The sequence below is a fragment of the Podarcis erhardii genome, assembly GCF_964252035.2.
Source record: "Podarcis erhardii genome assembly, chromosome: 15".
In the NCBI taxonomy this organism is placed as follows: Eukaryota; Metazoa; Chordata; class Lepidosauria; order Squamata; family Lacertidae; genus Podarcis; species Podarcis erhardii.
Genome location: NC_138505.1, coordinates 12,360,687 through 12,384,452, shown reverse-complemented (window position 1 = coordinate 12,384,452; position 23,766 = coordinate 12,360,687). Strand labels below are relative to the sequence as shown.

The 23,766-nt window shown below is 47.3% G+C and overlaps 1 protein-coding gene across 2 annotated transcripts in view; it reads left to right on the top strand.

Moving 5' to 3' along the window:
* The first annotated feature begins 6,127 nt into the window (after positions 1-6,127).
* PLCB3 (phospholipase C beta 3) overlaps positions 6,128-23,766 on the top strand; it is a 67,657-nt gene continuing 50,018 nt past the window's right edge. For both annotated transcript variants that reach the window (XM_081840872.1, XM_081840871.1), the window contains exons 1-2: positions 6,128-6,261; positions 20,226-20,303. In XM_081840872.1, the coding sequence (XP_081696998.1) occupies positions 6,163-6,261; positions 20,226-20,303 (177 nt within the window). In that variant the 5' untranslated portion in view covers positions 6,128-6,162. The remainder of the gene's footprint in view (positions 6,262-20,225; positions 20,304-23,766) is intronic.

The window sequence follows — 23,766 nt, the reverse complement described above, 5'->3', positions numbered from 1 at the left end:
TGTGTGTCTGTGTAACTCATCCTGGGGTCTATATATACAGCTATATATACAGCTTCTCTGCTGCCCTACATGACTCTAAAGCACCTTTTGACCCCCGTGCTATTTGTGGGAAGGTCTGCGTGTTGTTGATGGGCAACCGAGAGTTGAAGAGAGACATCATTTGAACCAGAATGTGCAATTTAGCCCTGGAGTTGGGAACTGATAGCCTTCCAGATGTTGTTGGGACTCCAACTCCCACCAGCCCCAGCTAGCACAGCCAATGGTCAGGGACGATGGGATTTGTAGTCCAGAAATGTCTGGAGGGTCACAGGGCTCATCTGGGCACCTGTTTATTGAGCCTTCATCCCGATTTGCTTGTAGGATGCTTATGTGGAGGTCGGACCATGCATTATCTTTACTGAACGTCGATCCTGATATGCTTCCCACTCATCATTTGTTCATCCAACGTTTTTCTATGCATTTCCTCATCACTTTCCTAACTGCAAAAATTCTTTTAAAAAGTGGCTTTGTTGCACTCAGAAGAGAGGGGACTTGAACCATCATATGTGGAAGTTTTAAATGTTTGATGCTTAATTTTTTTTATATCTGTGGGGAGCCGTCCAGAGTGGTTGGGGCAACCCAGTCAGATGGGTGGAGTACAAATAATATTATTTTTATTTTTATTATACCTCCTGCAGTTGACAGGTGTGAGTTTCACATTTATGTGACAGCCCCAGTAGTGCACTTTTAGGCTGCTAAAATAAAATATTCATTACATGTCTAAAGGCATTTAGCAGGCATTTATCTACATGTGCCAAGGCTGTTACAGTCAAGGAGAACTCTTTTGATAATTTGGAAACATGAATTATTGTATTACAGTGGAACCTTGATTCTTGCATGCCTTGGTACTCGAACATTTCGGCTCCTGAACACCGAAAACCCGGAAGTAAGTGTTCCAGTTTTTGAATGTTTTTTGGAAGCTGAACGTCCAATGTGGCTGTCGGCTATTGTTTCCGGGGCGCCTGCACCAATCAGAAGCCGTGCCTTGGTTTTTTTAACGTTTCGGAAGTCGAACGGACTTCTGGAACGGATTATGTTCCAGAACCAAGATACCACTGTATTTGCTACTCTGTTGTAAGCAGCCATGCATTCCCTGACGACGTAGAGGGTTTGGGTCTCGAACCAGAGACCAAGCCTGATCTAAGCTTGTGTTGCCGTGGCAGTTCACCAGTAGAGGGAGCCACTGGCTTGCTCTCTTTCTTGCACTTGGGCGCCACCAATACTTCTGGCTTGAAGGAGGTACTACACCTTCGAGACACAGCGGATGTCAGGTGATACAAGGAAGCCAATGGGCTTTTGTCTGGCCCATATATATATATATATATATATATATATATATATATATATATTTTGTTGTTGTTGTTTAGTCGTGTCCGACTCTTCGTGACCCCCTGGACCAGAGCACGCCAGGCACTCCTGTCTTCCACTGCCTCCCGAAGTTTGGTCAGACTCATGTTTGTAGCTTCGAGAACACTGTCCAACCATCTCGTCCTCTGTCGTCCCCTTCTCCTTGTCTTTCCCAACATCAGGGTCTTTTCCAGGGAGTCTTCTCTTCTCAAAGTATTGGAGCCTCAACTTCAGGATCTGTCCTTCCAGTGAGCACTCAGGGCTGATTTCCTTAAGAATGGATACATTTGATCTTCTTGCAGTCCATGGGACTCTCAAGAGTCTCCTCCAGCACCATAATTCAAAAGCATCAATTCTTCGGCGATCAGCCTTCTTGATGGTCCAGCTCTCACTTCCATTATATATATATATATATCCATGTCTGTGTTTGTAGAGAAATGCAAAGCTCTCTTTCTCAGGTGTGTTTCCAGGCCGCCCACAACCCTGGCAGGAAAATGGGGGGAGTGGGGGAGGAAGTGGAATAAGCATTATCCAGTGCAACATCAAAATAATAATGACTTGTTCTTGTTTTTAAATTTATCTTGCAACCTTCCCACCCTGATTATGCAAACACATACGCTCAGAGTTCGCTCAGATGTAAGCATAGCCTCTGCGCTGTGACTTGGTGGCTGTGATTCAGTTTTCCCTTCCGCAGACGAGGAAGAGAGTCTGTGGGGTCAGGACCTGTTTTCTTCCTTTTCTCTGTGTTTACATTCTCTCCCAACTCCCTGGAAGTTCAAAAGCGAAGGCTGCTTTCCTCCGTGGACTACGGCCAAGTTGGCTTAGCGCTATGATCCTGTTAAATAACTTTCTTGAAAGCAGGGTGCGGCTGAGATCGCTCTCTGTACAGGGGAAGCCCTCCAGCCTGGAACAAAACAACAGCATTTTATTCTCTCTAGGTTTTCCTGGTGCACATCTGACCTTTCTGGCCACTAAATTACAGCTGGTGAGGTCCTCCTTTCCCACGGCGGCCCTGCGAAGACAGTTTTAGCTTGAGATCTGATGCCTTGGGCTGTGGACACACCATAATTTTAAAAGCACATGGCTTCCCCCCCTCCCTTCCCCACAAGAATCCTGGGAACTGCAGTTTGTTAAGGGTGCTGGGAATTGTAGCACTGTGAGGGGTAAACTATAGTTCCTAGTATTCTTTGCGGGGAAATATGTGCTTTCAGTGTATGGTGAGTATACAACCACAGGCCATGGAGACTGTCTGGTGTAGTGGCCTGCATTTTGGACTAGGGAGATGGTTGTACCTTGAAAGAGTATGGCTGGATAGCTTAGTCGGTAGAGCTTGAGACTCTTAATCCCAGGGTTGTGGGTTCGAGCGCCACATTGGGTGAAAGATTCCTGTATTGCAGGGGCTTGGACTAGATGACCATTGTGACCCCTTCCAGCTCTACAATTCTATGATTTAACCCTGAAGAATCATGGGAACGGTAGTTTGCTCCTCACAAAGTAACAATTCCCAGAACCGTTAACAAACTACAATTCCCAGGATTCTTGGGGGGGGGATGTGCTTTATAATGTGCTTTATGGTGTATACGCAGCCTTGTTCAGCAGTTTGAACATCACATCTGTGGAAAAGGAGAGCAGGAGAAGGCCGGGACCACAACCCAGATATCAAAGGCCATAACCTCCCTTTCCTAGTTAGGCCTTTCTTCCCTGGAGATGGCGTAGTTGTTGTGAGTGACTCAGGCTAGGAGCTGTAAGCTGGGGAAATTCCCATCCCACTCTAAGATCAGAGATGAGCGACATTTAATGATGTTTATGACCCAGTGCCACAGCACTCTTCTGCCTCCTTAAAGGGCCCACAACCTTAAATCTCAAAAGCAGCTTGCACTTAAATTTCATTTTGCCTAGGCTTGCATGGCATGCTGCCCTCTCAACAAACAAGCCCCTCAGTTCGCTGACATCTTTTTTATTTCATACTTGTGATGATTTGCGTTCCTGGTGCTATCAGAGCAGTCACACAGGTTCCCACGTTCAATACCGTTTGTACCTGCAAAGGTTTTTTTTGGGGGGGAGGGTCCCCCACACCGCTTCCCTTCCAAGGAGTGCATATCCTGCTGAAATTCAGGAATGTTTTACACCACAAAAGTTCTGGCATATTTTTCTCCCACTTTTGTTTGTTTGTTGGTACTATAGCCCTTCTGAACAGCAACAATGGCCCCTTCTGCACTATTTCAAGCAGTTTCACTGCACTTTAAACAGTCATTGCTCCCCCCAGAGAATTATGGGAACTGTAGTTCATTAAGGGTGCTGAGAATTATTAGGAGAACCCTATTTCCCCTGAATGGGTTACAATTCCCAGAGTGGTTTAATACTCAATCCTTCTTCTCAGGGAACTTTGGGAATTGTAGCTCTGTGAGGTGACTGGGGCTCTCTCTTAACAACTCCCGGCACCCTTAACAAACTACAGTTCCCAGATTTGGTGAGGGAAGCCATGGCTGTTTAAAGTGCAATGAAACGGCTTGAAATAGTGCAGATGGGGACAAAGGGGTATCACTGAGGAAGTTTCTCTGAACAAACTAGTACCGTATCCTTTTTTTTCTGAGGGTGTGCTTTAAATGTATATACAGCCAGCCTCAGTGCCTTAAAGCACTTTCCGCATTTGCTGTTCCTTGACTACCACCACCCAACATCCGGCAGCATAATAATTGCCATCCCAGGACTCTCCCTCTCCCATAATCTATAAAATGGGTGCAAGACTTCCCCCAATCTTTTCTGCAACCTTTAGAACAGAAGTAGGGAACCACCTTTGCAGGACAAAGATACAGTTCCTCAAGAGAGACCCGTATCACAGGTCTGGGATTTCAGAAATCCTGAAAAGTGGTTGATGGATTAAGTATCTACTGTTTTGGCAGCATGGCCCTAGATGGAATTTAAATGTTCTCAGAATACATGTGTGGATTTTATCCTCTCAACAACCCTATGAGGTAGGCTTGGCTGAGAGCAAAAGAGATAATAATAATAATAGATTGAATTAATATCCTGTCATCTTTTCTCCAAGGAGCTCAAGGTGGCTTACATGCTTCTCCCCCTCCTCATTCAATCCCCACACAACAACCCTGGGCCGAGAGGCAGTGACTGTCCCCATGCCCATCCAGTGTGGTTTATGGCCAAGTGGAGATTTGAACTCTGGTCTCCTCCAGGTCCACACCACCAAATTGCACTGATCATAGGATGGAGAGAATCTGTCTACTATTAGCAGTGGAAGCTAAGTAGAGCCTCCAGCCATAGGGGCAGTCTACCTCAGAGGACCAATTTGCTTCTAGGTGGGAAAAAAATGTGAGCTTTCCAGAAGAAGCTGTTTGGCCTCAACGTAAGAACATGAGAAAAGAAAATGAACCTACTGGATCAGGCCAATGGCTCATCTAGTCCAGCTTCCTGTTTTCACAGCGGCCATCCAGGTGCCTGTGGGGACACTCTCTTCTACTGTTTGTGGCTGGCGGGACGCACAAACTGAACCCGGGTCTCCCCCGATCTGAATCCGACACCCTAAACCTAGAAGTGGGGGAGCAGGCGGGCTCCCTTACGATACGATAATCTTTATTGTCATGTCCCATGCAGAACAGCGAAATTGAAAAATCTACATCAGACATTCAAAAACCAACAAGCCAGCTATCCCAGCCTGGTTAGCCCCTAAAAACTTTGATACCCCATAACTGAATACAATATACTCACATAGAGACTACCTTAAAGGTAAAGGGACCCCTGACCATTAGGTCCAGTCATGACCGACTCTGGGGTTGCGGCGCTCATCTCGCTTTATTGGCCGAGGGATCCAGCGTACAGCTTCCGGGTCATGTGGCCAGCATGACGAAGCCGCTTCTGGCGAACCAGAGCAGCGCATGGAAACGCTGTTTACCTTCCTGCTGTAGAGGTACCTATTTATCTACTTGCACTTTGAAGTGCTTTCGAACTGCTAGGTTGGCAGGAGCAGGGACTGAGCAACAGGAGCTCACTCCGTTGCAGGGATTCGAACCACCGACCTTCTGATTGGCAAGTCCTAGGCTCTGTGGTTTAACCCACAGTGCCCTAGAGACTACCTTACACTGCGTTTAAAACCAAAATCGCATTTGAATAGAAACTTTCTCAGACGGCTAGTCCTAGTCTTTATAACCCTGTACCTTCTTCCAGAAGGCAGAATCTGAAAGATCATTTCTGGGGTGTGCACTATCCTGCACTATCTCTGCAGTTTTCTTATGGCACCTGGAAGCATAGATTTGATCCAAGGTGGGAAGAGCGCACCCAATTATTCTCTCCGCAGTCTTTACAACCTTGGACAGCATTGTTTTCCCCCTGACCCTGCAGCTCCCAAACCACATACACAGACCATAAGTTAATGTTGTTGGGACTCCAACTCCCATCAGCCCACTGCCAGCATGGACACTGGCCAGGGATGATGGGAGTTGGAGTCTTAACAACATCTGGAGCTTCTCTAACCACTGCACCGCACGGTCTACTTTCCCGGGCAGGTTTCTCCAGAAGTAAACCCTCGCCACCATCCCCGCGGGGCTTACGCGCGCTCGGAGCACTGCGCGCCGGAGTCCTCGCCCCCAGCCCCGCCACGCAGCTCCTCCTTCCTCCGCTTCCCTCCAAGAAGGAACCGGGCGGTCTCTTTAAGCGCCTTCTCCCGGGCCGGTCCCACCCCTGCGCGCAGTCCCCGCCCAGGGAGAGGCAGCGGCGGCGGTTCCGCACGGGCAGCGGGGGTCCCGGGCCAGGAGCGCCGCAGCCATGGCCGGGGCGCGCCCGGAGGTCCACGCGCTCCAGCTGGAGCCCCTGAAGGTCCCGGAGACCCTGATGAAAGGCAGCAAGTTCATCAAATGGGACGAGGTGAGTCTCGGAGGGCGGGACGAGCCCACATCTCCCCCTTCCTCGCGTTGCAAACTTTTCTTGCAAAATAGCCACCCTCCCTTCTGCAGGCTTGCTTTGATCTTAGAGAGGACCCCCCTTTTCAGTGGGGTGGGTGCGTGGGCCACCAGAAGCCCCCGTTCCCTCACTTGTCCCCTCGCTTCAGATTGTCGGACTTTCCTGCGCAACAGTCTGTTTCCATGCCCGTGTACCCCATTGGTTTATTTTGGGGGGAACCCGCTGACTTCCAAAAGTAAAGATTTGGTAGTTTGCCCATTTCCCCTGCTTTCCCCCTTCTCTTATTCTGCTGCTGCCTCTGGGTTTTTTTGTGGGGTGGTGGATCCTTTCTGGGAAGCAATCTTGTCCCCTATCTGTATCTTTACACCCCGCTGTTTTATTTACTGGGGGTTCCCTTCTTGTAGAGAGAAATATATTATTCCTCTATTCTCCTACACTTTAGACCTCCTTTTTGACTCCCTCTCTAGATTACTCTCCTCCTCCTTCCCCCCTTATCTCCTATGACACTCCTAAATTCCATTCCTTTGCAACTCCCCAATTCTTTACATTTGAGTTTTATTTTATTCATTTATTTTTTTGGTGGCTTCGTGCAAACTCTGTTACAGAAACAAATCCCCCCCTTTCACTTATCTGCAGCTCCCCCATGGTTTGCATAGGTGCCCCTTCCCAAAGGAGAGAAAAAAGGTCTCTGTATTAAGTGGGGACCCCCCCCCCACTTCCTTGAAGCCCCCTTCCCAGTCCCTAATTCTGCTATTTATTTCTTTTTGGCTTCTATTTCTTGACACATGTATACCCACAATTCGCAGCAGAGCAACAACCTGGGAAGGGGTTGGAGAAAACACGGGGGTCCCCTCGGACTTGCTTGTTTCACCCCACCCTATCTCTTCCTTTTGTAGAGCCACTTTTCCTTGAAAAAGACCTTCTCGGTGGGCCCCAAAGCTGCCTTTTCCTCTCCTTTAAGCCCCCTTATAACATATCTCCAACACAATCCTCCAACTTCCACTTCCAAACTTCAGCCTGACCCTCCCCTGTCGCGCTTCCCCGTCCCTCTTGCCCCCAAGCGTGACCTCTCCAAGGCTCCCTTGCCCTGAGCTGTCAAGGCACCGGGTGGAGTTGATGCCTTCTCCCCCCTCCCACTCTTCCTGCTTTCTCTCTTTTTCTCCTGTTAGCCTGACTCTTTCTGGAGACAGACCCCTCCTTGCCTTTTTTCCCTTTTTCTGGAACTTTAACCTCCCGAAGTCTTCAAATCGAGCTATCTTTTTGCCTTCCTTGCGCCGGAAGGATTTTTTTCTTTAAATGTGCAATGCGCTGGGTGGTATCTAGGGAGACAAGAAGCATTCCCCCCCCCCTTCCAACATTTCCAACTTTTTCTCAGTGTTTGTAAAAAGAGGGAGGCTTTGTTGAATCCTCTGTTGACTGCCAGCCCCCTATCCCTGTCTCTCCCCCAGCCCACCCGCTTCCATTTAGTTTCCGGTGCATTTATACTCCCATGTGCCCCGAATGTTGGTTTTGGTGTGTGTACATGAACATGAAGTGTTTTTTATTATAAAAAGAGGTTGTGTACTGTACTGCAATTCACAGGGGCTCTCTATGGGGCATGGGTGTTCCCTATAGGGGAATCTGCCTGCAAGGGGACTGGCCAAGCCTTTGGAGTGTGTGTATGCTCATGGGGTGCTCTCAGTGGGGTGCATTCTTGCAGCAGATGCATACAGGCCTGCCCCACTGAGCTACTTAGACCCAAAATTGAAGCAAAGGCAGTCTCTGAAGCTCTATGAGTTTGGGTCTGTCTTGGAGATGGGCGGATGGTGTCGGGTGTGGGGAGAGTTTATCATCTTCTTATTCTTTGGTGATCACTCGTAGCCGAGTAAGATTGTCTTCCATAAACACGGTTTTAACAATGAGTCCATAAGTGACTGTGGAGGCCAATTCTGGATCCACACGTCCTTCCACAGTGGGGACATTGGTTTCCAGGTGGGAGTTGATCACGGGTGGATTTGCCAAGCGTACCTTCCTCTTAGCACGTTTCTCCCTTGCGTCCAGAGTTCGAGTGTCTTCAAAGCCCATGACACCTTTGGTAAAGGCTGTTTTCCACTGGAGCGCTCGCAGGCAAGGGTTTCCCAATTGTTGGTGTTTATACTACATTTTAAAAGATTTGCCTCGAGACAGTCTTTGAACCTCTTTTGTTGACCACCAGCATTACGCTTTCCATTTTTAAGTTCGGAATAGAGTGTAGTTGCTTAGGAAGAACTGGAAGGGAGGTAGAGGCCTGAGGCCCTTGGTGGAAGAGTGAGGTTAAAAACCAATAAATATTATATGTGGGACCTAGAATGAGTAGATGGGTGGCATTTGAATTGTGGGGGTGGATTTGGCAGATCAGCCTGAATGGGGCTTTGGGTGTTTACAGCGAAGGGACCCTCTGGATCACTTCAGTGGGGCCCAGTGATTGTGGGGCAGAAATAAAAAATCCTTGATTATTTCCTCCATTCCCTTAGGGCCTTGGTTACTGGGGGGCAGGAACAAGCTTCTTCTGACTTCTGCCCCCCCTTACTTTCCCTCCTTCGGCCCTGCTGGGGGTTTCACAATCTAAGCACTATGACAACAGCCCTCTTGGCCTTCCTTCCTTTTGCTCTATCCAACCCCAAAAAAGGAAGCCCAGAGCCTTAGGCAAGAAAAAAAAAGACATACAAGCTAGATCAATGGGCCTGGGCCCCTCTCATTGATCAAAGGGGGTTTTTGTGTCAGGGAGAGGGGGGGAAGATAGTGGGGGGCAGGCAATCACCCCTTAGTAGAGAAGATTCAGGACTTAAGGGAAGGAATTCAGGACTTGTCCTGATTGAAACTGTTAAGGAAAAATGCTAAGGGAAGCTCCAGTACACGCAAAGTGATATTTTCTCTTTGTGCACATGTGTGTGTGTTTTGTATACACAACCCAGACTCCTGTGTCAGGATATTATGGGGAGGGTGAGCATGGATAGGGAAGTCTGTCTCCTTCTGTTAGAGGAAAACTGGGCGAAAGTTTGGTGTTAACAAGAAATCTCTGACACTGGTTTGTGGTTTGTGTGTAAACACGCTCACAGTTTTGTGTCTTATCTGTGGGTGTTCACTCTGGGGTGGGGAAGGGTGAAGTTCCCTCCTGGTGAGGAACCATAGTCTCAGTTTTCTTTTCTTTTTACCAAAGAGTCAGGTTTTTAGCATTCGTAGAACCTGAGATAGGAGGCAAAATATACAGACAATATTTTCATTTTGGTCAGCGTTTTACTCTTCCTTGCTGGAAAAATTCCTGCAAACACCCACAATCTCACCCAGTCTCTGCACTCCCGCCCAGAAGATCTCTTCTAAAATGTGGCAAATTCATGGAGTGTGTGTGGGGGGTATGTGGGCCTAGTGATTTGTGGCATCCTGTGCCAGGCCACATTGGTGCTGGGAGGGTGGCAGGCTGTTTTGGAGGCAAGACACGTGGGCCTGGTTTGAGAGAGGTGCATGCGTGTACATGTGTCTGGGGGTGAGAGAAAGCAAGGGATTTTGCAACCCTCAACTGCCCATATTTCTTCTTTACCCCTCACTCTGATTGTTTGCTACTTTCTCTCCCCGCCTTTTTTTACCCAAGGATGTGAATCTAATGACTATTTGCACAGCCTGAGAAAACATGTTTCTGAGGTGTCTGCCAAATGACACCCCCAATGGCCCTCTCCCCCCCCCTTTTCGCCTCAGAAATGCTTCTCAAACAGCTGTGAGGACAAATCCTCTCTCGGGGGAATCCTGTTTCTTGCCTGGAATGGTCGAAGATGGAGAGCTCATCTGCCCAGCCAACACTGCAAACAACATGGGGAAACAAGGAATACTTTCCCTTCTTCCCTCCCCTGTCTGGTTCTGATCTTAATTCTCCTCATTCTCCAGCATCCCAGCCCAGATCTGCGGGGCCAGAATGTCAAAGCAGCAAATTGCGGCTAATTTCCCCCTTCCCATCCGTTTCCTTTCAAAACAGTTCTCAAAAACGGATAATTTCCCAGGTCAGTTAATTTCCCTGGGGGAGAGTGGTAGCAATTGCCTCAATCTCTCTTTGATCTTTGTCAGCTGAGCCTGCCTCACAGGGCTATTGTGAGGATAAAATGGGGGGGGGGGCAGGTGTCTATGTAGTGGAGGGAATCTCCATGTTTGCTAGGAAAGAGGAAGAAAGTCATTCTACTTAGAGTAGAGCCATTGAAATTAATGGTTCCCAGTTAAGCATGTGCATTGAATTTAGTGGGTCTACTCTGAATAGGAGTAACGTATTGGAGACAACCTGTAGTTTAAAAGAATCATAGAATTGTAGAGTTGGAAAGGACCATGCGAGTAATCTAGTCCAACTCCTGAAATGCAGGATTATTTTGTCCAACATGGGATTCGAACCCATGACCTTGAGTTCAAGAGTTTCTTGCTCTCCTGACTGACATATCCTGAGCGGTGCAACAGGTTCGTACAGATGGGTGGCTTCACTGGGGCTTGTAGGATTAGACAGGGCAATCTGAACGGGGTTTTGTGTGCTTCCACTCTCCAGCAAATGAAGAGCTCATCTTGAGGTACCCCTCATTCTTCCTCCTGCATTATCCTGATATCAGGGTGCCCTTTGCTTCTCTTAAGTACCCTTGAAATCGCTGCTGGCATGTGATGGCGATATTGACATTTAAACGTTTTGGGTTATTTTGGGGGGGATGCCTTGTGTTTTGCCTTTCCACCCTCTATCTCTCCTCACCCTGCCCCAGAAATATCAATGTGTGAGCATTAGATACGATCCCTGACTGACTTTGCCTCCGCCCAGGTTCTCATTTTTACAGTGGTTTCCTTATCATAAGTGGGAGAGCCTGGAACAATGATTCCCGTTCAATGTTCCCACGGCGATAACAGTCCAGAGGGCAGCTGATGAGGGAAGGGCTCTCTGTGTGGGTGGGTGATGTAAGATTTGCAGGGTGGGGGCATGCTGTTACAGAGCTGCTTGGAAATGGCCCCCCGCTCTGGAGTCCTTTGCAGTGTCCGGAACCAGCTCCCGGCCTCCAGTGCCCACCCCCATTTCCTTTTCATCTCCAGACAGAGTTTCAGGGTCTCTGGGTATTTAGCGTGCTGACCAATGGGAGTGCATATGGTCTCTATTAAAATTCCTGTCTTGTGAGCTCCCCCCCCCACTAATACAGGGCCTAAGGGGGATTCCCACAGCCCTGTGATGCCATGGATGGGGGGGGGGTGAGTTTGAGAGGGTGCACTGAGAACAGCCAAATCCTTTCAGATGACAAAGGCAAAGTGTGGGGTGGTGGGTAGGAACTTCATAGTTGCTTCTGTGTAGTGTGGAGCACAATGCAGTGAAATAAAATCTTTGACAGGGAAAATAGGATTTTGTGTGCATTCTAATTTTAATCAAAACTTTGCAAGCTGGCACAGCAAAATGCAGGTTACCCTGTTTGTATTTATACAGTTGGGCCACATTCTTACTGTACATTTAACGCACATTTTTGGCCTGCAGGATTATTGGGAACTGTAGTTGGCTAAGGGTGCTAAGAACCATAGCTCTGTGAGAGGTGAAATACAGTTCCCAGGATTATTGGGGGTCGGGGAGGGTGGGCTTTAAATGTATGGTGTGTAAGCAGTCTTTAAAAAATGGAGGAGGCTTGGTGGTGTGTGTGTGGAACCTTGATTCAATATGTTTTTATTAGATTATCATTCTACCCTGCAAAGAGCTCAGAGCATATACAGGGTTGGGGTTTTTCTCCCTTTACCACTTTATTATTGCAAGAACCCTGTGAGGTAGGTTAAGTCAAATCTCCCACTGAACTTCATGGCTGAGTAGCGGGATTTGAATCCAGGGCTCGAGGTTTATGAGTCAGTGCGTCTGCCCAAGACTTATTTAAGAACTCAAATGTGAAATTGCTGGTCTAACAAAAATAATGTTTTTTACTGGATGATTAGGGCATAGCTGAGCACGACACTATTTTTTTGAAAAGGGATGCAGAAATGATGCCTCTTAGCTTAATGTCTGTCCCATGAGAATTGGTAGAAAGCATGATTAAAGCTAGAATGATAAAGAATGTTGAACGATAAGCCTTGCTGAGGAAGAATCAGCACGGCTTTTGCAAAGAGAAAACCATTCTTGTACTAACTAACAGAATCTCTGGCCAAAGAATTTTTAGTAAACTTTTGTGCATTGCCTTAATGGATTGTTATTTGCTTAAAGAATAAATTGTAGGGATAAGTATACATTTCTCACGGTCGTGGGGAGGGAGCTGGATCTGTATTGTTTGGGTCTGGTGCTGTTTAACATCCATAAGTGATCTTGAGTCAGGGGTGAGCAGTGAGCTAGCCAAGTTTGTGAGTGACAGCAAACTGTTCAGGATGGTGACAATCTGAGCAGACTATAAATATCTCCACTGGACGAACAGCCAACAAAAACGGCAATTGGGGTTTAGTGTAAGTAAGCGTAAAGGGTTTCATATATAAACATATAAACCGGTTTGTTCCGAACTGGTAGAGGCTAACTAGAAAAGGGAGATCCTGGGGTTGTGCTGGATAACTCTATGAAAACATCAACCTGCTTTGTGTGTCAGCACCAACAAGGAGAGATTCCTTGCTGGAGATTCTTAGGCAAGCTATCTGAAAGCAGACCTGCCAGTTTCGTAAAGCTTCCCAATACTGTAAATATATGGCGCAAGACTGTTTGAATACTATGTATGGTTCTGACTAACCAGTCTCAAAAAAGGATATCACAGAGCTGCAGAAAGTAGCAGAGAGTGCATTTGAAATGATCAGGGCGGCTGAAGCAACTCCTCTATATTAGGAAAGTTTGAGAGATGTTTGAACTTTTTAGCTTAGAACTTCAGCTGTAAGCTTCCAGATGGGTCCCCAACTCCCGTCAGCCCCAGTCAGCGTAGCTAACGCCCAGGGATGATAAGAGGGGTCTTATCAACATCTGGAAGGCTACAGGTTTCCTAATCTGGTCTAGGGAGACATAATCAACGTAATTAAGACTTATAACGTTATACATGGTGTGAAGAGAGTGAGTGAGTGAGTGAGAGAGAGAGAGAGAGAGAGAGAGAGAGGTCCCTTCACTTTCCCTCAGAACCGTGGGTTGTGTAAGGAAGCTGAATGAGCAAAGACGAAAGGAAGTGTTTCTTCACATAGGTCACATTCGCACCATACATGTAAAGCACATGGCTTCCCCTAAAGCATCCTCGGAACTGTCCTTTGTTAAGGGGGGGGGGGAAATTTTAGCTCTCTGAGGGGCAACCTACAGTTCCCAGGGTTCTCTGGGGGAAGACATGACTGCTTAAGCCTTAAGTGGTATAATTGGGCTTTCAATATATGGTGGTGTGGATACAGGAGTTGCGCATTGTTAACCTATGGAATGAGCTGCTGCAGGATACTGTGATGGCCAGTACCTAAGGGGGATTTATTTATTTGTTGTTTGTTTATAGAATTCATATCCCCCACCCCGGGAACTTAAATAAATTGATGTTGGAGGGAAAGCCTGATGGCGAGGTACCTGCTACTTTAGGTTTCCCACAATGCCATGCTACGCATCTAAAATGGCAGCTGCCTGCCTCACGTGGATCAGGGGAAGCCAGCACAATGCTCTCCTAGAGGTTGTCGGACTCAAACTCCCATCAGCCCCACTCAGTTTGGCCTACAATTAGGGGAGAATGTTGTTGTTCAACAACTAAACTGGAGGGCACTACATCCGCTACCCCTGTGGTGCATGGTATCCAACTAAGTCCTACTCGGAGAAGACCCATTGGAATGAATGGACTTGAGCTTAGTCATGGTCATTGATTTCAATAGCTCTACTCTGAGGAGGGCTAACATGGATACAGCCCAAGACAAATTGTAAACTAGAGGAGGAGGGGGCAGAGGGGGTCCTGCCGGCGCCAGGGGGCTCTGGGCAGCTGCCAGAAAATGCCTGGTGCTGACGCCAAGCCTGATTCTCTCCACTTTTCCCAGGCCACTTACTTTCCCGTGCAAGACTTAGGGGGTCTCCTTTGGAGCGTTCCTGCTTTGAAAGCCATCGGATCTGGGCGTGGGCTCTTTCCTGCTGTTTGGCTGGAGACCTGAGCTTATTGTGCAGATCCTAAGCGTTTTTGCAGATGAGTGGTAGGCTCTTTCTCCTCCATTTCCTAAGCTGTCCCTTACACACTTCCGCTTCCGAGGCTAATTTCAGGTATTGAGTGGTGATGTGAGCTGTGTGTTGATAAAAGGTATTAAAAGGACTGAGGGCAAGTGGGGGTGAGGATGGAGTCCCTAAAGAGCTTGGATGATGGTAGTGAGAGAAACTTTCCCCCCAAGCTGGGTGGGTCTAAGTTAAAGACTGAAAGATTTACAGGCTGAATTTAATAGTCACAAGTGGGGCCTATGATAACATGTCACAGTTAAATGTTTGGCAAAGGCTATACCTCAGTGGTAGAGCACTTTCCTCGCATGCCAACGGTCTCAGGTGAAATCCCTGGCATCTTCAGGTAGGGCTGGGAGAGTCCCCTGTCTGAAATCTTGGAGAGCTGTTGCCAGTCTGTGCTAGACAGACCCAGTGGCCTGACTCTGCATGAGGCAGCTGCCTATGTTCCTATTTAAAATGGCCGTTCGTTGAGAACCATGAGGATTAGAATCTCTATTTTTAGGGGAGCAACCATAGTTTGGTTGTTGAGCACCTGCATTCCATGCACCAGGTCCCAGGTTCAGTCCTGGGTATGGCTGGCAAAGACCCCTTGCCTGAAAAACCTGGAGAGATGCTTCCAGTCAGTGTGAAGACAATACTGAGATTGATAGACCAGCCGTCTGACTTAGTATAAGGCAGCTTCAAATGTTCCTATTGTGGGTTTCTCTTGCTATAGGCAGCCTCCAGGTCTGGTTTTCTCTTCTCCCACCCCCTGAAGTCAGTCACTATTCTGTGGCCACTGAACATGGTCAGTCATCACTGAGATGTTTGGGGGCTTTCCATCTCTAGGTTTGTTTGTTTGTTTGTTTGTTTTTCTGTAAGGGTTTTTTTTGTACTCTAGCACACCACAGGGTTTCCTCAAGCCTGCTGGTGACCTCTGTCTTTTTCAAAAACACACACATTTTATTGGTTTTTCAGACAGAAACAGAATTAACGAATTAACATCAACAAATGAAACTCCCTCCCAGCCTCGCCACTCAAATGCCGTAGTGGGAAGCCTGCTAGTAAGGCCTGGGTTCAACAGCACTTTTCTTACTTGGGATTTCCAGAAGTCTGTTTTCAGAGACATGCTGCCTTTGACAATGAATGCAACAAAGGCAGAGCATTCCCTTAGCCTTCATTAATTTATATAATAATAATAATAATAATAATAATAATAATAATAATAATAATTATTATTTGTACCCCACCAATCTGACTGGGTTGCCCCAGTCACCCTAGGTGGCTTCCAACAGAATTTAAAAATACAGTGGTACCTTGGTTTATGAACTTAATCCGTTCCGGAAGTCCATTCTTAAACCAAAACTGTTCTTAAACCGAGGCATGCCTTCCCTAATGAAGCCTCCCGCCGCCGGTGCCCGTTCACCATTCGGGTTCCGTTCTTAGACCAAGGTAAAGTTCTCAAGCCAGGACACTATTTCCAGTTTTGCAGGGTTGTAAACTGAACATTCTTAAACCGGACTGTTCTTAAACCGAGGTACAACTGTACAACGCGACATCAAATATTAAAACCTTCCCAATACAGGACTGCCTTCAGATGTCTCTGGAAAGTCCTAGGTATAGTTGTTTATCTCTTTGACATCTGACAGACAGACATTCCACAGGGTGGGCACCAATACCAAGAAAGCCCTCTGTCTGGTTTCTTGTAGCTTCAAGCCTCTCAATGAGGAAACTGTTTAAATCCCCCTTTAAAGCCTTTTTGAGTTGTTGGCCATCACTACCTCAGGTGGGAGCAAATTCCATAATTTTAACTGTGTGAAGAAATGCTTCCTTCAAGTGTTACACGAGAGGGAGAACATTTTTCCTTGTCTGCTTTCTCTACACTGTGCATTACACTGTATACACCTCAATCATGTCTCCTTGCCTTTTTTTTTTTTTCTAAACTGAAAAGCCCCCAATATTGTAAACTTTCCTTCACAGGGGAGTTGCTACACCCCCCTGATCATTTTCTTATTTCCCAGGATTCTCTGGGACAACCAAAGAAATAAAGTTGTATAAAGACCAGTTTCAGTTGCCTGTTCCTGAACCTGCCATATCCATTTTTTCAGTTGAGGTGACTAGAATGGTACTCCCAAATGTGGCTGTGCCATAGATTTGTATGATGGCATTATGAAACTGGCAATTTATATATTTTCAGCTTCTTTCCTAATGATTCCTAGCATGGAATTTGCCTTTTTCACAGCTGCTGCACACTGGGCCCTACCGTGAGAGGCAGGGCCTCCAACTCCTAGGGATCAAGCCCTTTTGGGGGCCCCAATATTTGGGGGGAAAGGCTGGACCCCCCCCCATGTTCAAAGGAGGCAAAGGAGGCCAAGAGTGGAGCCGAACATGGCCCAGATTCTGTGGCCAGCTCCTTCTCTTCCTCCTGCCACAGAGGGGAAGGACTGGGGAAGCAGACGCAGCAGCAGGAGATGGAGCTGCCGGCCATTGAACCCATGCTGCCACTGCGTTTGGCTCTGCCACTGGCTCCTCTCGACATCTCAACGCCATGTGAGTGACGTCAGCGCCCCCCCCCCCCTTCTCCCTCGGAAGTTGGTGTCTCAGGTGAGAGGGCTTGGGCCTCTCATACAAAAACCGCTAAGGCCTCAAACCGTTCCCAAGATTCCTTGGGGCATGAAATCTTACGCTTGTATAAAACTGCTCTACAGGTAGATACTTTATGATTCCAACTCAAATTGTTTTGGAATGGAGTTACCCATGGCGGGGAGAGTTGGTGGGGATCGTATTGGTAGGGTTTGTGCCTTACTCCCCCCTGACACAGATCCTGTGCCTGTAACTGTTGCAACATCAGACAGGTGTTCAGCATCTGCACCCCTGTGCCAGGAAAAGCTATACATGTTGAATTTCTGCCTCTTTCTGACAGTAAGAGCCGTTTGACGATGGAAAGGACTCCCTTAGAAAGTGGTGGACCCTCTTTCATTGGAGGTTTCCGAACAGAGCTTGGATGGCCATAGGTCAGGGATTCCTCAGCTGTGATTCCTGCATTGCTGGGGAGTTGGACTAGATGACCCTTGGTGTCCCTTCCAGTTCTTTAATTATATGACTCTATATAAGGCTTTCATTGGGACAGCCTCTGCTCTGTGGAATAGCATTCCTCTTGAGGCACTTTCTGCACTTTCCGGAAACAATTGAAGTAATTTTTGTTGTGGCTGGCTTTCCCAGCTGAATAAATGGATCTTAGACACGGCAATTTTATATGGTTTTAGGTTTTAGTTTTTAGTTTTTATTTTAAAAAACCAAAACCCGCATCTGCTGTTTGCATGCTTTTTTAAAAATTGTACGTCGCTTTGCAATAATTGTTTAGAAGGCAATTAATGAATCAATGATCATTTAAAAATGACTGAATTGAGAAGGCTGGAGAGAAAAGTTTTCAACCACCATTGAAAACTGTGCAGTGTTGGGGCTTGCCTGACTTCTAAGGGAAGAGAATTCCAGAGAACTGGGAGTGCAAGGCACATGTTCGAGTCGCAACATGCTTTCTTGCAGGGGTGTATGGCGCCATCAGCACGTCTTAAGAACATTAGGAACTCCTCTGAAGATGGTTCAGAAACTTCAGCTGGTGTAGAATTCAGCCGCCAGGTTGCTCACCGGAGCAAGACAGTTTGAGCATATTACACCGATCCTGGTCCGACTGCATTGGATACCAGTTAGTTAGCTGGCTCAATTCAAAGTGCTCGTTTTGACCTATAAAGCCTTAAATGGCTCAGGACCGCAATACCTCAAGGACCACCTCTTTATATATGAACCTACCCAAACTCTGAGATCATCTTCGGAGGTCCTTCTTTGTGTGCCGCCACCTAGAGAGGTCCGGAGGGTGGCAACACAAGAACACGCCTTCTCTGCAGTGGCCCCCCATCTGTGGAATGCTCTCCCCAGGGAAGTTCGCCTGGTGCCTTCATTACACACCCTTAGGCACCAGGCAAAAACATTCCTTTTTAACCAGGCCTTTGGTTGATCTGATTTACATCCTATGCCCTTTTAAAATGTGGTTTTTTTTGGAGGGGGGGCTATTGGGTTGTTTTAATTTTTATTATGTGTTTTGTGGTTTTGTATCTTGATTTTATTCTGTGAACCGCCCTGAGGACCCCCCCCCCCCCCAGTATAGGGCGGTATATAAATTCAAAGAAGAAGAGGAGGAGGAGCCCAGCTGCTGGATCAGACCAAAGGCTTCCCTCACAGTGACCAGCCAGATGTCCCCTATGGGATGCCCCAAAGTGCAGCATACTCGCCTCATGTGGTTCTCAGCAGCTGGTATTCAGGGGCCTAGTGCCTCCGACAATGAACATCTTTACCTGACTGGGGTGGGGTGTAGTGGGTGAGGCAATTTGGTTCAGATCCATATCGGTACCAGTAGTCAAATTCTGAATCCAGCTCAGAAGCAAAATGGCAGCCAATGCAACACTTTCAGCAAAGGCATTATCTATGGGTTACCCCCCAAAGCAACTGCTCTCGCTGTACAGGCAACTACCAGTTTATGTGGCAGTTACGTTCCAAGGCATTGCTCATTTACATGAAATCGCCTATATTTGAAACGCCATTGGAAAAGCCTGCAGACACCTTCTAAACCTCTGGAAACTGTTGAAACGCCCTTTAAAAAACAGCAGCACTCCCTCCAAACCTACTTGCTCAAACTCCCAACTCTCCACAGGCCTCAACAGTCAGTGCAAAGGCTTGTGGGATAGCTAAGTGCTGGTTTTGTGCCTTTTTCGTCCCAGTTTTGCCATTTTAAATGTCACTTCTGCGTTTGGCGCAATGCGTGTGTGCGCAGTCAGCATCCATTGGACGCATGTAAATTAGTCGTTGCCTGTACAATTTTTTGGCACTTGCTAAAAGCCTTTTTTGTTCAAGAAACCCTCCCCAGACATGTAGACATCTGTTTCACTACATCATCATCATTATTTAATAATACGTATTTTTAAACCGTCTGTTTTTCAAAAAGTGGTTTAAGGTGAGCTTGTTTTTAATACTTGGTTTTTATCAGCGATTTTCATGGTATATTCATATTGTATGCAAGCTGCTTATAGGTTTTGTTGATTAAGCAATATATAGATTCTGTTCAATAAAATTAAATGAACTGTGTGTTGGCCCTTTGACACCGGCTGCGGCTTCCGGACTGAATTCAAGGGCAGCCCCAGGTAAAGCACATTACAGCAATCAGGCCTGAAGGTTATCAGTGTATGGACCACTGTTGCTGAGCTTCCATCCCTTACAAACCTGGTTGATCATTATGCCTTGCAAATGCCATCTCATTAGGAGGCCCATTCCACAGAATGTAGGAATTGGGCCTTTAGGGTTTTGGTACCTAGCCTTTGGAATTCCCTCCTGCTAAATATTGGGCAGGTGGTTTTGCTGGTGCCTCCTGAAGACCTTCCTCATCCAACAAGCCTTTTATGTAAAGATCTTTCCCTGTTTGCGACCGTTTCTGAATTGTTTTAAAGACAATTTTCAAGATGTTAAAGTTGGAGGGTTTTTCTTTATTGTCTGCCATCCTGGGGCCAGGTGGATTATATAAATTTCACAAGCAATAGGTTGCTGTTGTTTAAAACTACTGCCTGATGGCTCCTGGCACACAGCTGGCAAATCTCCGAAGCTGGCAGTTGTGTACTGGACCTGTCCCTTGAGTGGGAGACCCCTGTGAGTTGCACAAAACAGAGGAGATCAACATATGATAAACAGTTTTGGGAAAGTTGTCGTCTATGGCTTGGTGGAAGAGTATTGACTGTTCTCTCTCTCTCTCTCCCCCCCCCCCCATTCCTAGGAACCAACAAGCCGGGCTCTGGTGACCTTACGGGTTGACCCTAAAGGATTTTTCCTCTACTGGACTGGCCCAAATATGGTAGATATATGCACTCTGCTTTTAGAAGTCTTTCTGTTTGTCTCTTCTCTCTCTCTCTCTCTCTCTCTCTCTCTCTCTCTCTCTCTCTCTCCAGCCTCTTCAAACTGCATTTTTATTTATATGCATTTCGTTTTTTAAAAGTAAAGCTTCTTATCACTTGTGACGGGTGACCAAGGCCGGAAACGCTTGGGCGCTTACGAGCGTGTCCTTTATCTTTTGAGGTCGGCGACATTGCGAGGATGTGTGCATGTCTGTGTCTATCTGTGTGCATTCTGTACCTCTGAAGCACATCCCTGCCCCCAAATCTTGAGAACTGTAGTCTGTCACTTGCAGCAGCAGCAGCAGCAGCAGCAGCATTCCCAGCACTCGCAACAAAATACAGTTCCCAGGATTCTTTGGGGGAAGCCAGGTATGTATAGTAAAAGCTACGGTTTTCCCAGTAGTGATGTATGGAAGTGAAAGCTGGACCGTAAAGAAGGCTGATTGCCGAAGAATTGATGCTTTTGAATTATGGTGCTGGAGGAGACTCTTGAGAGTCCCATGGACTGCAAGAAGATCAAACCTATCCATTCTGAAGGAAATCAGCCCTGAGTGCTCACTGGAAGGACAGATCCTGAAGCTGAGGCTCCAATACTTTGGCCACCTCATGAGAAGAGAAGACTCCCTGGAAAAGACCCTGATGTTGGGAAAGATGGGGGGCACAAGGAGAAGGGGACAACAGAGGACGAGATGGTTGGATAGTGTTCTCGAAGCTACCAGCATGAGTTTGACCAAACTGCGGGAGGCAGTGGAAGACAGGAGTGCCTGGCGTGCTCTGGTCCAGGGGGTCACGAAGAGTTGGACACGACTAAACGACTAAACAACAACAACAACAACAAAGTGTTTTCGATGGGCTTGCATGTGGTTGTTTGCCTGTGACTTGGGGATGCTGCTGGGTGGCTGGAGAGTGGAGTTCTCCAAGCGCCCCTTGCTGGAAGGTGTTGAAAGTACAGAGCACCCGGCTTGTCCAGGGCCCTGCCTTTGGGGTTGCGTGCAGTTCACTGGCCCCAGGGGAAGGAGTGATTTGTGCAGAGGCCCAGGCTGTTCATTCCACTCTCTTGTCAATGCCTTTTGAGTCGTTAAGCTGGTTTGGCAAGAATTCTGGGGTGGGAGCCAAAGAGAGGGAGAGAGGCGGAAAGGGAGGGAGCGGGTTTTTAAAAAATAAAAAAAAACTGATTGAAACAGCGGCTGCTGCTCTCTTTCCTGTCCCAATTGCTTCCTTTGCTTTTCCGGCTTCGTAATGAATCCTCCGGAGACCTGCACCCCAAAACTTGGCCGTTGTACCTCAATACTTGTAACAGACAGTAAAGGCCCAGAGTTCATCGTGCATTGACATCAGTAAGGCACGTTGTGACTTGAGTGTGGCTTTTTCTGAAGTGGCCCTAACATTTTTCTCAAAAAGACTCCCAAACCTTCCCAGCAGTTTAATGGTGGAGTATACAATCGCCTCCCCTGTAATCAGTGTTCGAAACTCCCATTGTTCCAGGCACATTTTGCGACAGGGAATTTCATCAGCGCGAGCAGTTTCTGAGCTCTGGGGATGCAGTACTGTGTCTAAGATTTCGGGTTAAAACTGCAGTGTGGAAGGAAAAGAAGACCTTTTTCTGCCTCCCCACTTCAAGCTACTCTCTGAAGACTGGAGAAGAGACCCTCTTAAAGAGTATTAGGGGACAGGCAGGGGAAGGATTAAACCATGTGAAAAATGAACATAACATTTTAGCAGCAAGCTTGTGTGTTCTTGTTATAAAAAAGCGCGTCTAGACATTCCATTGTTGCACCCATAACCTAAGTTTAAGGTCCCATTTAGCTCCTAGCATTCATATCTCAATTTCTAACGCTGCCTGTAATCCTCCTAACATCCCTGCTCCGTAGTGCAGGAAGTGGCTGACCCATAGCTGTCAACCTTCCCTTTTTTTGAGGGAAATTCCCTTATTCCAGAGCCGTTTCCTGCTGCTTCCTGCTGCTATCCCGGTTTGTTAGATATCCCATAGACTGTCCCTGGGACAGGTGAGGCTGCTGATCCCTTATTTCCAAATCTGAAAGTTGACAGCTATGGGCTGACCTGTGCTCCATCCAATGATCCTCGTGGCCAGATGTGAACCTGGGTCTCTGTGCTCTCAAGGTTCCATACATGCCATACATTTCAAGCACATTTAAAGAGCTGGGTGTCCGCCACAGAAACCGCCCATAGAGTTATAATTCCCAGAGCGGGTTACACAACCAACCCTTCTTTCCTTGAACTCTGCGCATTGTAGCGCTGTGAGGGGAGTTATAGAGTTTCCTAGCAACTCTCGGCACCCATAACAAATTGCCCAGGGTTCTTTGGGGGGGGGGGGAGTCGAGGAGCCATGGCTATCAAAGAGGTATAATAGTGGGGATGTGGCAAATGGCTCTGGGAAGCCCATGGGCAGGACACTCCCAGCACTTGTGATTCCCAGCAACTGGCGCCCCAAGGCCTGCTATCTGCCTACCACACTGGGAGCAGTATTTATACTGTAGTCGTCTCTGTGAATTTGTTTAGTGCTGTTTTGAAACCATCTAAGTTGTTAGCCATCGAATTCCTGATTTAAAAGATAAGCCCCTCTATGGATGCATTTCCCTCTCCGTCCTCCTACAAGAGAAGCAATGGCAATGTCTTTCAAGGGTTTATGGCTCACATGGGATGCCTGAGCCCCAGGAGAAATTATCTCTCTCTCCCCCCTCCCCCACCTCCTGCACCCCCAAGCCCTTCCTCTTTGGATGAGCTCTTTTGATCCCGTATTCCTACCCACTCCAACGCCTAGCAGCAATTTCCTTTTGGTTGGAGGGAAGCCCTGTTTCCTGCCACCCCCTCCACCTCTCCTCCTCTTACTGCTACCACACAATTTCCCTGTGGTTAAAGCTCTTTTGCATCTGGCAGCTGCCCAGGACAAAACAGTTAGCTTAAGTAGCTATATATACAGCCCAAGCTGCTTGAATGGCAAAAAGGGAACTGAAGGGGGGAGAAAAAGAGAGAGAGGCCGTGCTTAGCAGAATGGCTTGGAGAAAGGCGAGGAAGGGAAATCAAAGCACTCTGTTGTCTGTTGGGGGTGTGCAGGAAATGCCAGCTCGCCTGACACCCCCCCCCCCCGCGTTAGGATTGCAGTATATGGGAAAAGGACTGTAGAATCTGCTTTGCATGCAGAAGGTTGCAGGTTCATTCCCCTGCATCTCCAAGCAGGGCTGGGAGAGCGTCATAGAACGGCAGAATCACAGAACTATAGAGGTGGAAGGGACCTTAAGGGCCATCTAGTCCAACCCCCCTGCAATGCAGGAATCACAGATAATGAATCCCTGGCAGATGCCCACCCACACTCTGTTTAATAACCCCCAATGAAGGAGAGTACCACCTCCCTGCCTAAAATCCTGGAGAGCTTTTGCAAAGTCAGTGTATTTTGTTTTATTT